Below are 17,065 nucleotides of genomic sequence, written 5' to 3'. Positions count from 1 at the left end.
CTGCACTGCATTCACGGATCTACAGCTCTGCAGGGTGTATGTTCCGACGATCCACTGACGCCAAGCCCCAGCGCCAGCACAACCTGCCCACTCGTCCCGCGGACGCAGAGTGATGGATCGCCTGCATGCGACGCGAGCCTGCGCAATCACTGCAATGACTGGTCCAGGGTGAGATATCGCGTTGGCAGGCAGGCAGGCAGGCGCCACGACGTTGTCCCGTTCCGTTGCTCGCGTGCCCGGACAACGCGGCCACTCTGGCAGGTCGCAGGCCTTTCTTCCTACCGGCTACTACGTACCGCCTATAGTCAATTAGTACGTGATCATCATCAAATCACTTGGCTCCATCTCTGGGAGGCATGAATTAATTCAGAGTTTCTCAAGCATGTTCATGGTAGGCTACCAAGGTACTGAGTTCAGGCGTCCGGAGCTACTTGTTAGTTTGACCTCTTCCTGCATGGCCCAACGGCCATGCAGAGGGATCCGTTTTCCCCTGATGGCCCAACGGCCAGATCCGCTCCTGATCGGTATAAAGAGAAGGGAGGGGAGCCGGGGCACGCACCACGAAGTTGGCCGCCGCCAACACTCTCTCCCATATCTCTAACCCTAATCCGATCTAGAGGGTCGCAGGCAGTGACGGGAAGATCCACCGCCGCTGCGCTACTTCCCGGCGTCCTCTTCTTCACCTCCGGCAAGGCGAGCACACCGCGCGTCAAGATCCGGCGCTGATGGTGGATCCCGGCTCCTCTGCTCCTAAGACGGATGGTCTGTGCTTTACCCTAACCTTCTTTACATTATGTGCATCTAGATCTTGTATTAGGTTCTCGAAATACTCCATTATTTACTGGTATTAGAATCTGCCCGGCTAATTCCCTGGTTAGCAGATCCGCATTAAGTCGCTTTACTTCTATCACTACTAAGTAGCTAGTACACACGGCAACATCTCACTCACATGATCACATCTCAACAACAAAATCCTGAAAATCCTGATGCACAGCAATATCAAAGGTCTACAGTAGACACCATACACAACAACATGACGCTTACTACCACCACTCCACCAGCATTATTTATGTTACATGCACCACTGCTGGTCCGTACTCGGTAGCGTGATTGATCTTCACCGACACCCCCCCCCCCCCCCCCCACACACACACGAAAGAATTCAACCACTAATAACCCAAAAGCAATAATCCGATCGATTCAACACAAATCGCGAAGCTAAACGACGCGCTTAACCAGCTCCTAATGAGTAACGACGCTGGCCTGGCCTACGAAGCGGGCCGGGGCCCCCATCTGAGCCCGAGCTCACGGGGAGGAGCCGAGCTGCACCGCCGTCCCGCGCCGCGCGCCGCCGCGCCTGCCGCGCACCACGTACGCCACGGCGGCCGCGATGCCGACCACGGCCACGGCAGCCACGCCGCAGGCCACGCCGGCGGCCACGGACACGGACCTGCGCGGCGTGGCTGACGACTTGGGCACCGTGCCTGCAGTCGCGGCGGAGGTGTCCGCCGTGGTGGCCGTGGTTGTGGTGGTCGGGATCACCGTGGCCTCCGGCTTGGCGGCCATGGTGGCGGCGGGCATGGAGGAGGGGTCCAGGGACTCCGGGAGCGCCGCGGCCTCGGGCTTGAAGAAGTTCTGCATCTGCGGCGTCGCCTCGCTGTTCGTGAAGTCCCCAAGGCCGTGGGACTCCGACCGCACCGCGAGCAGCGCCACCACGCACAGCGCGGCGAGCAGCATCTTGGACGCCATTGCTTCGAGTCTCCGACCTGTCGTCGTTGCCAGAGAATTTGTTACAAACAGCTGAACCTAAGGTTTCTTTGGCACTGCTACATTTCTTCCCCCCTTTCATCAAGATCTAGAGCTTCGAGTTTCTGGCATTTGACTTGACTAAGGATTAGCAATTCAAGAAATGCAGACAGAGTAAATCAAATTGTTCACCCAATCATGAGGCAAGAATTGGACTCAGTTTTATATAACCAAAATCTAGAGACCGAGGTCCCACCGATGATAGATCTGATTATGAAAGGAGCTGTCTGTGTTCATGATGAAGCAGACACAAGCAAACATGCCAATTCACAATTCACAATTCCACAAAGGTAGGAGTAGAGCTCAATCGAAAAGGGTTGCTTTCTTTGAGTAACACTAGCACATACCTTTAGAGAAAGACTAGCGTTTGTGATGGAGAAAGGACTAGTGAGGACTGAGGAGCTAGCACACGGCTGCACAGGGCACTTGAAGGTTCAGACTTGAGAGGACCTGGCCCTTTTATACACGCTCCACTCCAGTGATGATTCCTGGTAACCAAGAGTATATTTAGGGAGATAATGTGAGTGAGAGTGAGAGAGAAAATTGGTGAGGATCTATCTGCCTGGACCCTGCTGCTCTGTGGGGGCAAGAGCTCACTGTCTGTGCGTGGTGTGGAGCCTGGAGTCTGGAGTGAGAACGAAGCTAGAATGACCATGGCTGGGACTTTGGAAGAGCACAGCATGAAGAGAGAGAGAGAGAGAGAGAGAGAGAGAGAGGCACAGGCACCCATGTTAGGTGGGCATGTGAGCCTTCACCAAACTCTGTCGGCTTGCTTCGATCTACTATTACCACGTACGCCGCCCGTGTCGAGATTCTGCGGCCGTACTCGCCTCGCTCTCGTTCGCCGCCACCTCAATGCAATTCACATCGCTCGTCACAAGGCGAGATGCCGAGATTCACGGACAAGCCACCGCGCTCTGAGTCTCTGACCGACGGAGACGAAGACGAAGACGACGACGGTGACGCCGTGCATGGGAAGCGAAGCCACGCTACCGCTAATTCGTGTCTAATGTCTAGCTGATAGGGCCTAGATTCTCGATTAATGAAACCACGAGGAGCGTTAACTCGATTGATTAGCTCATGCGTCGCCGCATTGCTCTTGGCAGGCAGTCACGGGCTCACGCTTTCTTGGCGTTTGCCCGTCCAATCACGGAACTCATCACTCCATGTCCATGCCCCTTGAGATCGATCCACGCGGATGCACAGGGGCAGCAATGATGCCCGGCTGCTGGATTAACCAAGAGAAAAGAGTCAGTCTATCCAACGCTTCGGTTGTTGGCACACGCTCTTTTTTCCCACTGTACTGTTTATCTTCTTCATCTCCCCGCTGCCATCCACCGCCCCGCCCTTGGTACAAATCATAAATCACAAGAAACATTAAGACAAGGACAAATTCGGTGGCCCGTGCCGGAGTTGGCAAAGAAGAAGTTCACCGAAGTTGGAGAAGATGCAAGGCGGGCGCGGCGGCGATGCGGGCACAGGTGGGTGTGAGTGTGGTGGCACGAGGTAAGAAAAAAATCGGGTGCTGCGAATGGCTGCTATATAACTTTTTTGAGGGAGTCTAGGCTCTAGTTGGATATTGATAATTTAACAATATAACTGTTATCTTCTTCTTCTTCAAGTTCTGACAAAGGCACTTCAAAGGTAAGAGAAAAAATTATGTCCGCAAATGTCTCTCAAGGAGTTGAACCTGCAATGAAAAATTTATTTTAAGGGTGCTTAAGTTTTAACCAAATGTCTCAATAATGCCAGCGCCATCTGAGCGGTCAACTACCATGCTACTGCTTTTGTGTCCTCTTCTTGTTCCTTCCTCATCTTGTTGCTTTGCCTTTGCCTTCTGACTTATTCCCAAATTCCCAATCTAGCTCAACTACTCATGGACGATGATAAGCTCATAGGTTGGATCCATGGAGCTTGGGCTAAGATCCTGCAACGACGTCATGAGAGCCACCTTTAGAGACGATGTTACCCTGAGCTATATCACCTTTAGAGACGATGTTACCCTGAGCTATATCAGTATGGAGCTATGGGTTCACAAGGGAAAGGATGCCATGGTAGTGTGGTGTGACGAACACAAGTAGCAACGGTGTGCAACCATGGCACCACGATAGCTGGAGACAGTGGTAAAGCTTGACGATAAATATAGAGGAGGCCAACAAGAAAATATACATGGTTTAGGGATGTCCATTATAAAGCTTTACAAGCGAAATATGCATACGCACTATAACAACCTCAGAATTGTAAAAACGAGGGGGCATGACCCAATATGGCTCCAATGAAGCTCCACTAGTGGCTGGAGGTCGTGGCGATGCTGTGTGGGGATTGCAACTTGGCAGTACCCTGGTTAGAAATTCTCGATCCAGCCAGTCCTGGAATTGATTCAACTATCGTCTATTGTATTGAGGTTGTTCCATTGTCCATGGAGCATTTTCTCCAGAGTCTGACTCTTGGGGATTGTGCGAGGTCGGTCATGGCGCCACTGCCTCGCGAAGTGGTGGACGGATCTACGTTCACGGTGAAGGAGTAACGCCCCACGTTGTACATTCCCTTAATGGCCAATGGCGTAGCTCACTAGTCTAACGTGCAAGAAAAAAATAGAGGAAAATAGTGGCCCTAGCATGCAATAAAATGCTGGGAGATTTCGCATTACCAGCTCCATGGCGGTAAAAGAGAGACTATGAGTTTATTCGCTTGAGCTTATCTGTTGAATCTATCATCCATTCAATAATATTTTTCTTTCACAATAAATAAGCCAATAGTAGGCTCTACTAAAGTAGAGCTCATGCAGCTATATGTGTTGCCGCTGACACCATGGATGAAAATGTGGTCTATTAGGACTCGCTGTTTAGATTAATCCTTATTAAACTTAGCAGCATACTAGCTGTTAGATCAAGAATCTAGATAGGCTCTAGAGTAGTAGTAATAAAATGCCAGTGGTAACAACTTTAACTGCTTTTAGGTGAGTTGAGCGGCCGGTAATAACAAGAGTGTGAGTGCATTGGATCTACATGAAGAGGCAAAGGAATCTGATAATCGGAGTAGGTACGGTCTGCTGTCTGCTGGTCCAGTATTAAAATAAGTTGTAAGCTTAGATGACCCAAAAACAAAAGGGGTGGTCTTTGGGCCAGCCGATTATGTTAGCTGGCTGCTTTTCTTACACTCTTTCTACCTAACCCCAATAAATCCATAAAGGTCTTCCCTCACCATATCATATGGATCAGGACAGACGACGGCAGTGTTGTTTAGCTAGTAGGCTACTGGTAATCACTGTGTGACTGATCGACTGGATACTCTGACGACTGAACCTGGACGGTCATGCCCCATGCATGCGTGTCTTTGGAGCTTTCTCTAACTAATCCACTTCCTCACTCCCAGGGATTCACCGCAACTATCCCGATCAAGTTTCCGTGATCTTATTACCGTGAGTGATGTTTCTCTTGTGGAGAGGGAGACTGGATAGCGAGGACCAAATTAAAGCTAATCTACCCGGACTGTGTTCAGTGGTCACTGGTGGAGTGACGCCGACAGAGTTTCCCCATGGGCGCTTCGGCCGTGCTCGTTCATGTTCTTTTGCGCGACGGGACAACACGACTGTCTGTACGGGAATCTGGATCGTTGCGACGTGACGTTAAATTGGTTGCGGTGCGGTAGCTGGCTGTTGCTGCTGGAGTGCTGGGTGCTGGGGGCAGGCAGCTGATCTTTTGTCCCGGCGTGTGCAGTAGTGAGTGTGCTTTTTAAGCTTTTGAATTTTGATGATGAGCCTTGATGATGGTGCATGGTAGTATGATTAGTTGCTCCTGTTACAGAGTTTATCAGTTGCTTAATGCGAGCGGGAAGGACACGTGCTGTACTGCTGCACGCCTGTACCCTGTACGCTTGTACGGGAGTACTTTGGCTACATGGTGATGAGCCTCTTCTGGCTGTAATTAGGTAGCGTTCGTGTGTTCCTTTTCAGTTGTCTCTCTCCATGCATTAATGGCTGATTAGTGTCCTAAAAGTAAAAACTAACCATGGTATGATTCGGTCATTCCGTCAACAGTCCCCACCCCAGCACCATGGGAAACTCATAGCTGGAACTGGAAGCCTGGAATAATGGATGGATCTGCCTTACCGACTGTTTTGATACAAATCTATTGATGCGTGCGTTTATGGCCTCAATTATATATAATTTGAATAACTGTTGATCAAAATTTAAATTTGACTTTCCTTTAAATGAAATCAATTGGATCTTAATAGAATAATACACTTATGCTGTTGGGGACAACCTTGTAGGATTGAGGCTTATGGCATGGGGTGATGTTGCTGTTGTTGTATTTATTGTTATCTTTGCGAGTGGGCAAGTGCTTGAGACTGTATTGTGGCCCTTAGGGGCGATCTTGTAAACCATTTCTTTTCCTATCTTAATTGATATGTCTTCATGCAGATATCGCCCCTCTTCATAAAATTTCATTTTTGAACCAGAGTACTTATTAGAGGCTGCACGGAGCCTTCACCTTAGTTCTGACAAGGCATGCAAAAAATTCTAGTTGCCTTGTTGAGTTTCCAAAAAAATTTACAAATTTTTTCAGATTCTTCGTCACAACGAATCTTACGGCACATGCATGAAACATTAAATATAGGTAAAAAAATAATTAATTACACAATTTGCATATAATTTGCGAGACGAATCTTTTGAGTCTAGTTAGCCTATGATTGGACAATATTTGTGAAATACAAATGAAATTGCTACTGTTCACATTTTGCAATTTTTTTTGGCAAGAAACAAGGCCTTAGAAACATCCAACTTTCATGGGGTAATAGAGTGCGTTTGGTTCCTGCCGCTGATCTATACCACGCCTCCACTTTCATTGGCTAATATGAAAAAAAAAATTATTCCATGGTTAAAAAGTAGTGTTGATTCAAGCGAACAAGACTGCAGAATGACATAATGGATAGATTATATATCTTGTTTAAAGTTACAGGTCACAAGCCCCATCCATCAGCTCTAAAGACGCCTACGCCTTGCCGGCTGCAGATCGACAGAGTATATAACGTATGAAGAGATTATACATACATTAGTACGTATGTGCTAAGTTTGATGCTTAGTGATAACGCTTTGCTTTTATCTTTATATACATACACAAATATACTGAACATCTCTGCTTTCGATAGCTATTTCTAGCAAAATTGGCAGTTGAAACGAAACCAACCTGCAGCGGCGATGTGCTGCAATGTCACAACCTGCTCGGCTTCGTTTCAAAGTGATAATAAGGGAGACAGGCGTGCTTAGCTAAGTTCAGAAGCCCAAAATGGGATAAAGCCCGATTTATTCGACAAACTTGGGCCCGTTCCGAAGGAAGTTTGATTCCACAGGTAAAATCACTAACGGGCCGGCCCAGCAAAACCACGCCCAACCCACAACAGGCCTACCGGCCTTTTCCTTGTGCGGCACGGATGCTTTTCCTTTGCTTCCGCGACGGCGCAGATCGTAGAGCCCAAAGCAGCAGGGAAATCTCGGCGCCGAGCACGGGCGGTGCAGACCAAGCCTCGCGTCAGCCGTCAGGTCCTCTTCCCCTCCCCACCGGCCGCGGTCTCGCCCAAATCCACGAGAGAAATTTGTCCCCCAACCATTCGACGAGATCTCGGAGGCCGCCTCGAGGTAACCCTCTTCGTTTTTTTTTTTGCTTCCTTCTAGTTTGATTCAAGTTATCCCGGCTGGTGATGCGCTCTTCAATCATGCTCCCGGTCCCGTAGAGGAGGTGGTAATTTTTGCGGCGACAAATTCGTGCAATATTACGTGTGTAGCTTCTATTATTTCTATCTAGGCGTCTGGGCATGCAGAGGGCCATACTTTCTGGTGATTTTTTTTCTTCAAGTGGGAGTGGTTCCGTGCTTCTGCGGCGGGATTGCCGTGGATTTGGGGCTTCGATTTAGGTAGAGCACCTCGACCTGTGTTGGTGTAGAACATCTAGATCTGGCCTGTTTGGTTTACCTCTCTGGACTCATTTGTAGCCATTATAGGTCGAATTATTATCAGGTTTGGTGTGCCTAATCTCCGCTTTGGTTTGGTGGGTGAAGTTTATGGTGCGAAGCTTGTCGGTTAGGCAGGGAGTGAAATTTGCTTCGATCTGATTAATGCCTAAATCAAACCATAGCCAGGATGTTTGTATCCCGAGCAGCCTCGTTGCTTTGCTGTTGCTCTCTAGGTTCAGTTTATGGTGTACCTGAATGATATTGCATATGATTTGTGATGGAGAATTGATGTTGATTATTTTTTTTAATGTAACTCAATTCTGATTGTCTTCGTTTCAGGGGGATTTGAGGTCTAGGGAGATTAATCTCGAGGTTGGACCTCACAATTTTATGGCCTTTGACTGCAACAAGGAAAGAGGAGATTCTTCGCCTGATAATTGCTCCCGCATTTGCACTGAGGGTACTCTCGTCCAGGCAAATCCCTTATCTCACTACTGGAAGCCTAAGGGTTTGAAGAGCCTCAACAAATTGGAGAACCAGAAGTCCAGTCATGGATCTGTTCCGAGAGACGATAATCCAGAACAAGAAGCTGAAGCGAGCGATGAGGCATCTGCCTCAACCTGTGGCATCAGGTGCTTCACCGATCTGCCGGCTGCTTTGGTCTGCGAGGTCCTTGCACGCCTCGATGCAAAGGACCTTGGAATTGTATCCTGTGTCTCCACCCTCCTGCATGCCTTAGCCACAGATCATCAGGGATGGAAGAAGTTATACTGCGAAAGGTGGGGGCTTCCAGACCTTCCCGACGCCCTGAATGGGCCCTTGTTGCCTGGTGCCCCCCTAGATGGGAAGTCTTGGAAAACATTTTTCGTGGAGCGGGAGTTCAGGAGTAAATCATTCATGGGTAGATTCAATGTGGATATTCTCCGTGGCCACAATGAGGATGTTCGAGCCGTCTTCCTTTTGGTATCAGCAAATCTGATATTCACTGGCGGCCGCGATTCTGTGGTTAGAATGTGGAAAATGGAGGAAGGGTTATTGATTGATACATCCCGTGCACTTGGTGGCACCATCCGGGCGATTGCAGCTGACTCTAGGCTTTTAGTGAGTGGAGGAACTAATGCCTATATTCAGTGTTGGAGGGCTGTTGAAGGCAATGATCACTTATTTCACATCTCTGGAAGTGGTACTGACCAGAATGCGGAGTTTCGCCTCTGGGGGCATGAAGGTCCTGTGACTAGTCTTGCCTTGGATTCACTGAGGATTTATAGTGGTTCTTGGGACATGACTGTTCGTGTTTGGGACAGAGCCCAGATGGATTGCGTGCAAAAGTTCATGCATGCAGACTGGGTGTGGTCTCTTGCTCTGCGTGGAAATACTGTTGCCAGTACTGCTGGTAGAGATGCATATGTATGGGATATCAGGGACGGCGAGTTAACAAGCTTAGTTTCCAATGCCCATGTTGGTAATGCATATTCATTGGCTTGGACACACCTGGCGGATGTGCTGTTTACTGGTGGAGAGGATGGCGCTATTCGCTTGTTCAATGTTTCTGATGTCTCTGATGATGAGGAGGACATTAAACCAGTGGCAACTTGGGTGCCACATTCAGGTCCTGTTCATTCTCTTGCTTTTGAGTATCCATGGCTTGTGTCAGCCTCGAGTGATGGCAGGATTGCACTTATTGATTTGAGGAAGCTTCTGACTCCCAAAAGATCATCAAAAGGTCTGCGTGTTAAGAGCTTTGATGCAAGTGCCATAGAGCCTCCACAGAGGATGCTTCATGGCGTTGGATGTGATCTCTTCTCCATCGCCATTGGTGCAGATAGGATTGTATGTGCAGGTGAGGATGGTTCTGTTAGAGTCTGGAACTTCTCAGAAGCACTGGAGATTGAGAGGAGGGCACAGGCTCTAAGGAGTTTGAGGCAGGAGAACCGCATGAGGCGGAGGAAGGCACAAGTAGAGATGAATGCAAATGGTAGAAGGCCTGACCAGTGCTCAATAGCCATGAAAAAGAACCAACTGAAGGCTGATAAGAGTGCCACTTGGCACAACAAGCGTGCCATTAATGAGAAGGCCAAGTCTTAGATTAGGATTAGTAGCCCTTCACTGAGTTGCAGTTTATTGTGGCCATACATTGCCATCATTGGGTACTTCCTTGTTGGGAGTACTTGCTAAGAGTTTATTTTCATTGAAGATGGGTCAACTAATACTTAGTTCAACATTGGCACATTCAGGTGTTCTACTTTATGTGGTTATAATTTCCAATTTAATATATGCAATTCTTCTATGCCTAGTGTATATTGACCAAATCAATGACAAGTCCTTCAAATCTTTGAATTCTAAAGGCTTTTGGTCTTTTAGCTTTCCTTTTGCAGTTTTGGGCTTTTGGCCAATTGAGAGACTTGGTAACATTACATTATCGACTTGTGTACTTCTGTTACTTGTAAAAGAATATTTAGTTTTCAGTGACCTAGTACTTGTACTGAAGGCTTTCTCCCTTCTATAATCTTGTGCTTGTACGGCATCACTTTCAATGGCCCGGTTTACATTTTTCATGGTAAGCTGCTACATGTCTGATCCTACTGTCGTTTCAGTGCTAGAGCCGTAACCAGTAGTAAACCTGAAGTGCGTATGTATGTTTTCTAATTTTCAGATATATTATTACTACAAAACATATTGCACATGCTTCAAAAGTGTTGACACCAGTAGTACCCGATGGTGCTGGAGAATGGCAATTTTACATGTGAGAGCGTTTCTGTTGTAATGTGAGCTTGTTCTGTTCTCCGGGAGGTCCAGGAGTTCAGTTTATTTGGTGATGGTTTGATAACAACACTGTTTGATCAGGTGTAATGCAGATATTGCGAGCTTTGTCAAAGCCTCAAACGAATTCGATGCTAACATTTTTGTCTTTTCGATGGTGCTAAATTTTAAAGAATCCTGTGATAATACACTCTCCAGCACTCACTCTGATGTCTTGGCTCTGCCGCACTGGCCACTGGGCAAGACAGCAATCGTTCTGAATCATTGGCAATGTCAGGAAGCGCAATTTTCAATGCCTGCCCAGTTCTGCTCTGTCTGAATGATTGCTAATATTTTAGCAGTAACATAGCCATAAAACAATTCTGCATCCCTACATCTACATCATCACCGTTGTTTTGTTTATGCGTGTGTGTTAAACTAGCGTTTTCATCTGACAGGCCATGCAGTGCCCACATGCTGCAGGTTTTTATCAGGAGCCTAAAACTGGGAACTCGGCAGTGCTAGCAAGAGAGTTTTTGCTCTCTCGCAGCAGGAAGCTTCCTGGGTGCTTCCTCGCAATCTGACCTCTAGGTTTTCCAATTTCCTTTGCTCGCATCTGCCGACCGTTTGAGCAGTGCGATGATGAGCCTGATCCTGATCGGGAACCCCCGGTTGGAAGCGATTGATGCGCCTGTTGTTTAGGGCTTGTTTAGATCCAAAAACTTTTTGGATTTTGACACTGTAGCACTTTCGTTTTTATTTGACAAACATTGTCCAATCATGGAGTAACTAGGCTTAAAAGATTCGTCTCGCGATTTACAGACAAACTGTGTAATTAGTTTTTATTTTTATCTATATTTAATGCTCCATGCATGTACCGCAAGATTCGATGTAATGGGGAATCTTGTAAAGTTTTGGGTTTTTGGTATATCTAAATAAGGCCTTAGTTTATTTTCTTGTGACGCGTCAAATTGCGCCCTTTCTTTGAAGATGAAAGAAAGTGCAGCGCTGATGTGAGAGGTTGGCACATCTTGTTCCCTGCGCCTGCGCCGCTCCGCGTCGGCGGCCTCTCTGAACTGAAATGCATGCGAATTGCGATGCGTCGGCGCGTAGAATCTCGACGTCGCTTTTGCTTGTGATACACAGTAGTGACTAGATTATTTGGGAGCAGCTGCGACTATCAAGTGTCGCCCAGCGATTGGCACTGCCTTCGCAATCAAAACTTTTGCATGCCTGTTTCTAAAAAAACATCGGAATCTCAATCGGTGACATGCCAACGTCCACCGCTCCGGCACACCACCATGCAATGTCAATGTATGTATGTATATATGCAACGGAGTGGTTTGCCACAGCTGACAGCAGGAGCGTGGTTTCTCTGGCCATTCAGAATCGGAGCTTCTCGGGGCATCCTGCAATGGCGGTCACAGGGCAGCCCCAGCCAGTGATCTGCTGTTCATGTGAACGTGACGACGAGGAGCAAGGGAAGTAGTAGAGGGCAGTGTCATCATCTGCTTCTGCGTGCAGGCACGGCCAGTCGGCCACGGCAAGAGAGGAAGGGAGGAACAGGGCCATGTGTTGCTGCCACCCTCCATCCATGTGACCCACCACCACCCTCCCAACAATTTAGCTGAATCAAGGAGGGCCCACTGCCCAGAAAGCAGAGGAGGAGGAGGAGGAGGAGGAGCACTGACACTGAACAAGAACAAGGCAGGATGCCATTTTTTAATCAGTGGATAACTCAACTTTATTATTGTAATATAAACCTAACATTGCTTTGTATGTCATGAGGCATGACAAATTCGTCATACTATAATAAGTACGTAAGTCATATAAATGCTACAGCCCTAAGAATGGTCCTGCTTCAACCGTCTCCTCATTAGTCATTACTGATAAATGGACTCAAATCTTTCTTGGATTGACAGGGAAATTGGTTGGGGTAGCTTGCAGTGCAGCCCATACTATACCATTGCCTAATTGCCATCTTTGCCATCTTAATTCATGATTAGATAATAATTACCAAAACAAACAAAAATATAGTATCCTGAAATTTTTCTCATCAGCAAACACGGCCGAGGAGTTTGCTTCTTTGCAATATCATTAATTAAAAGCCATCACATCACATCAGCTGCGGCTTCTCTGCTGCTCGCGTACACGTCAGCTGGGCGAGCAGACAGCGGAGTGCTGTGCTCCAGTAGCGCTTGCCGCTGCCGCCGCTCCACACACACACACCCAATTCTTCATTCTTTTCCCCTGGTTTCCCTCCTCTTTCTGCCTGCGCTTTTGTCTCTCTTGTGCCGCTCTCCAAGAAACCAATCCATCCATCCATCCGCCCGCCTGCACAAGGAATCGATCCAGACTCGCCGCCGGCTCGGCTCGATCCCTCGCGCCGCCATCGCCTTTCCGCCCCAACGGGCCGGGACGCCGCTGCCGAGGGCGACGCGTGGCAGGCAGGCAGGCACAGCAAGCGCGCCGCTTCACCGACGTCTGCGCCGCCTGCCCCTGGCTGGGGTTGGCGGAATGCGTCAGCTGTAGAGGACGGCCACGGCACCTTTTCAGCCTTTTTCCTCGTCTCCTCTCCTTCCTTCTCTCGGGCTCGATCGGTAGCGTCTGCGGCTGCTGTGTTCCAGCAGTTCAGCCTCCGGCAGCGCCTGCTCCACAAACAGTTGGCACTCGTGTCTCCTGTGCTCCACGGGTCAAGGGGGGCTGGCCAATCCATCCGCCCATCCAAGAAATCGTTCATCCCCAGAAGACAAAGCGATCCACTTGGATACTAGATAGGCCCTGTCCTTGCAGTGTCGCGTCCCCTCTCGATTCCCGCGACAGGTCGCAGTGAATCAGCGGCCTTTGAAGTGAAGACCCCTGCTGTTCACCGATCCGACGAAGGCAGCACTCGGGCACTGCTGCTTCCCATTTGCCGAACTCGGTCTAGCGCAGGTAAGGTGGCCGCAGCTGAGTTTCATCTTCTTTAGCCTGTCGTTTTCTTGAGATATTGTGGGATCCAAGCTGATGCAGCGTGCGTGTTCTTGGTTGGGATCTCAGTTTCTGCGGCGGAGGAGTAGGGGAAGACGGTGAAATTCTGCTTCTCTCTCGTTGGTAAGTATTTTAGCTGCTTTGACGATTTGGATCTAAAGGGGAAATGACGAACATCTTCCTTATTATATGCTACCTCTGCCTATTGTAATTGCTGTGTTTAAGGCTTCTTTTCTGTTTAATTTTAGGTTCTGTGGACTAAATGAGACCTGCAAGAGCTAAAAGTGGCAATGATTGACGTTCAGATGAGTCCATTTGTGCTGGCTGTGGTGAGCATTGCATTTCTCAACTTGTGGTTCCTGCAAGCTCATGGAAGTGAATTGCTTCTGAGCTGTGGCTCGAACGGCACTGTTGATGCTGATGGGCGGAGATGGATCGGTGACATAACCCCTGAGGGCAATTTTACCTTGAGCAGCCCTGGGATTGCCGCGTCACAGGTTGGGAAGAGCAATTCCGATGAAATATTCGGACCGCTTTACAGTTCTGCCCGTTTCTTTGACGCAGCAACTTGGTATACCATTAGTGTGCTGCCTGGAAGTTACTGTGTCAGATTGCATTTCTTCCCTTCAACATTCGGGAATTTCAGTGCAAACAATTCTGTGTTTGATGTCACAGCAAATGATTTCAAGCTTGTTTCAAAATTCAATGTGTCAGAGGAGATTGCTTGGAGAGCCTCTGTGAGCAATTCAGTCATCAGTGCAGTTGTCAAGGAGTACTTTCTTGTAGTTGGTGCTCATGGCCTGAATATTGAGTTTGATCCAAGACCTGGGTCATTTGCCTTTGTGAATGCAATTGAGGTCATGCTGGCTCCAGATAATTTGTTCAATGATACAGTGAGCAAAGTTGGTGGTGCAGGCGTGCAGCTTCCGCTTGGCTTGCGCGGTAGAGGTGTTGAGACAATGTACCGGCTGAACATTGGAGGTCCTGCACTTAAATCGGCCAGTGATCAGTATCTCCATAGGCCATGGTACACTGATGAAGCATTCATGTTTTCTACAAATGCTGCTCAGACTGTGTCTAATGTTTCAAGCATAATGTATGTATCAAGCAACGACTCATCAGTTGCACCGATTGATGTTTACGAGACTGCAAGAATCATGAGCAATAACATGGTTGTGGACAAGCGGTTTAACGTGTCATGGCGATTCTATGTCCACCCAAACTTTGATTACTTAGTCCGCCTTCATTTCTGTGAGCTTGTCTATGACAAGCCCAGCCAGAGGATCTTCAAGATCTACATCAATAACAAGACTGCTGCTGAGAACTATGATGTATATGCGAGGGCTGCGGGAATTAATAAAGCATATCATGAGGACTTCTTTGACAACTCAACACAGCAGGCAGACTCACTTTGGCTTCAGCTAGGCCCTGATTCCATGACCAGTGCCTCAGGTACTGATGCACTTCTGAATGGTTTGGAGATATTCAAGCTCAGCAAGGATTCCGACCTTTCTTACGTGCTTGGTCATATTGACACGGGCAACCAAAGGAGTTCTTCAAAAGGGGGAAAGAATAAAGGTCTATGGGAAGAAGTTGGTATTGGCTCAGCATCTTTAGTTGCAGTTACAAGCGTTGTTCTGTTCTCTTGGTGTTATATAAGAAAGAAACAAAAAGCTGTTAAGAAGGAGGCCCCTCTCGGGTGGCATCCGTTGGTTCTCCATGAGACTATGAAAAGCACTACAGATGCTCGTGCAACCAGTAAATCATCCTTGGCACGAAATGCCTCTAACATCGGTCATAGGATGGGAAGAAGATTCGGCATTGCAGAGATTAGGGCTGCCACGAAGAATTTTGATGAGTCCTTAATCATTGGAACTGGAGGATTTGGAAAGGTATACAAAGGTGAGCTCGATGAGGGCACTACAGTGGCTATCAAGCGTGCTAATACACTATGTGGCCAGGGTCTGAAAGAATTTGAAACAGAGATTGAGATGCTTTCCAAGCTTCGGCATCGGCACCTTGTTGCAATGATTGGCTACTGTGAAGAGCAGAAAGAGATGATTCTGGTGTATGAATACATGGCTAAGGGGACACTGAGAAGCCATCTCTATGGGAGCAACCTTCCTCCTCTGACATGGAAGCAACGGATCGATGCATGCATTGGTGCCGCCCGTGGCCTTCACTACCTCCACACAGGAGCGGACCGAGGTATAATCCACAGGGATGTAAAGACCACTAACATCCTGTTGGACGAGAATTTTGTTGCAAAAATAGCAGACTTTGGGCTGTCCAAAACTGGACCAACGCTCGACCACACCCATGTTAGTACTGCAGTCAGGGGAAGCTTTGGATACCTAGATCCAGAGTACTTCCGGAGGCAGCAACTCACACAAAAATCCGATGTGTATTCTTTTGGAGTGGTGCTCTTTGAAGTTGCTTGTGCAAGGCCTGTGATAGATCCCACATTGCCAAAGGATCAAATCAACTTGGCAGAGTGGGCGATGAGGTGGCAGCGCCAGCGTTCGCTGGAAGCAATCATGGATCCTCGTCTGGATGGCGACTTCTCATCAGAATCACTGAAGAAGTTTGGTGAAATTGCAGAGAAATGTCTCGCTGATGATGGGAGAAGCAGGCCATCAATGGGCGAGGTCCTGTGGCATCTTGAGTATGTGCTGCAGCTCCATGAAGCTTACAAGCGAAATGTAGAGTCTGAATCATTTGGAAGCGGTGAGTTGGGATTCGCTGATATATCCTTTAGCCTCCCTCACATCAGAGAGGGGGAAGAGGAACGCCACTCTAAGCCATCAAGTATCAGAGAGGAACTAGACACATGAGAACTTCTGACTTCAGCAAAACTCACTGAAAAATCTTGCTTTGTAGCCATGATCTTGATGTAAAGTTGTGTTATATTGTTCTCTTAGTTTTTTTTAGCTGTCAGTTGCTTCTTATTCCTTTGGGCATTCTCCTGCTTGACAAGTGTAGAATAATAGTGTTTTCTTTTCTTGTGTAGATTACCAAACCCCGCCCAAAAAAAAGACACAGAAGTGTCAAGATTTTCCTTGACATCTGTATCATGAAATCTGCATAACCACCGTCCATGTACTGCTACCTGAGTGACCTGTATAAATGGCACTGATAACTATAGTGGATATCTTTGAAGATATATTGTTGACCTGGCTTCTTTGTACCAATGCTTATACTGCTGCCTGAGTAACCTGTATAACTGGCACTGATAATTATTATCTTTGAGGATATATTGTTGACCTGGTTTCTTTGTGCCAATGCTTAGTGGCAACTTCTTATTTAGTAATTAGTACTCCATCCGGCCGAATTTGTATGCCGTTTTGATTTCTTTAGGTACATAACTTTGGCTATTTTCTAACGCAGTATATCTTTGGCTATGTAACCTAGCAAACCTAAAACGGCCTATAATTTGGTTATTTGGAACGGAGGTATACGCTATGTCTAGATATGCCCCTTTTGTTGTCATTTCGTATGTTTCACACGATTTCAGCCTCAGCTGCACTGTTAAGTTTTGATGTACCAAATGGATACAGAAGGTGGTAGTGGTAGTGCAGCTCCGGAAGATGGTATCTGT

General features: G+C 47.6%; 3 protein-coding genes across 6 annotated transcripts; 2 read left to right on the top strand and 1 right to left on the bottom strand.

Moving 5' to 3' along the window:
* Positions 574-10,292, top strand: LOC8074721 (F-box/WD-40 repeat-containing protein At5g21040). 2 transcript variants are annotated; one of them, XM_021463049.1, is made up of 2 exons: positions 574-762; positions 8,098-10,292. In XM_021463049.1, exons 1-2 carry the CDS (start codon positions 760-762, stop codon positions 9,841-9,843), a joined length of 1,749 nt encoding a protein of 582 aa, XP_021318724.1. In that variant the 5' UTR covers positions 574-759; the 3' UTR covers positions 9,844-10,292. The 2 variants fall into 2 exon arrangements, with proteins under 2 accessions (XP_021318724.1, XP_002448549.1); XM_002448504.2 differs by lacking the exon at positions 574-762 and adding an exon at positions 7,253-7,444.
* LOC8074722 lies at positions 959-2,592 on the bottom strand. Of its 3 annotated transcripts, none has more exons than XM_002447067.2 (3): positions 2,375-2,571; positions 2,154-2,294; positions 959-1,766 (listed from the first exon to the last, which is right to left on the bottom strand). In XM_002447067.2, the coding sequence occupies exon 3, from the start codon at positions 1,747-1,749 to the stop codon at positions 1,306-1,308; it is 444 nt and encodes a 147-aa protein (XP_002447112.1). In that variant the 5' UTR covers positions 1,750-1,766; positions 2,154-2,294; positions 2,375-2,571; the 3' UTR covers positions 959-1,305. The 3 variants fall into 3 exon arrangements, with proteins under 3 accessions (XP_002447112.1, XP_021318725.1, XP_021318726.1); XM_021463050.1 differs by having other exon boundaries at positions 2,404-2,570; XM_021463051.1 differs by having other exon boundaries at positions 959-1,871; positions 2,154-2,592.
* On the top strand, positions 12,706-16,639 carry LOC8074720 (probable receptor-like protein kinase At1g30570). Its single transcript, XM_002448503.2, has 3 exons — positions 12,706-13,431; positions 13,537-13,590; positions 13,716-16,639. Exon 3 carries the CDS (start codon positions 13,758-13,760, stop codon positions 16,299-16,301), a length of 2,544 nt encoding a protein of 847 aa, XP_002448548.1. The 5' UTR covers positions 12,706-13,431; positions 13,537-13,590; positions 13,716-13,757; the 3' UTR covers positions 16,302-16,639.

The sequence above is a fragment of the Sorghum bicolor genome, chromosome 6, assembly GCF_000003195.3.
Source record: "Sorghum bicolor cultivar BTx623 chromosome 6, Sorghum_bicolor_NCBIv3, whole genome shotgun sequence".
NCBI lineage: Eukaryota > Viridiplantae > Streptophyta > Magnoliopsida > Poales > Poaceae > Sorghum > Sorghum bicolor.
The sequence above is the reverse complement of the archived record's forward strand: the minus strand, read 5'-3'. Positions and strand labels throughout refer to the sequence as shown.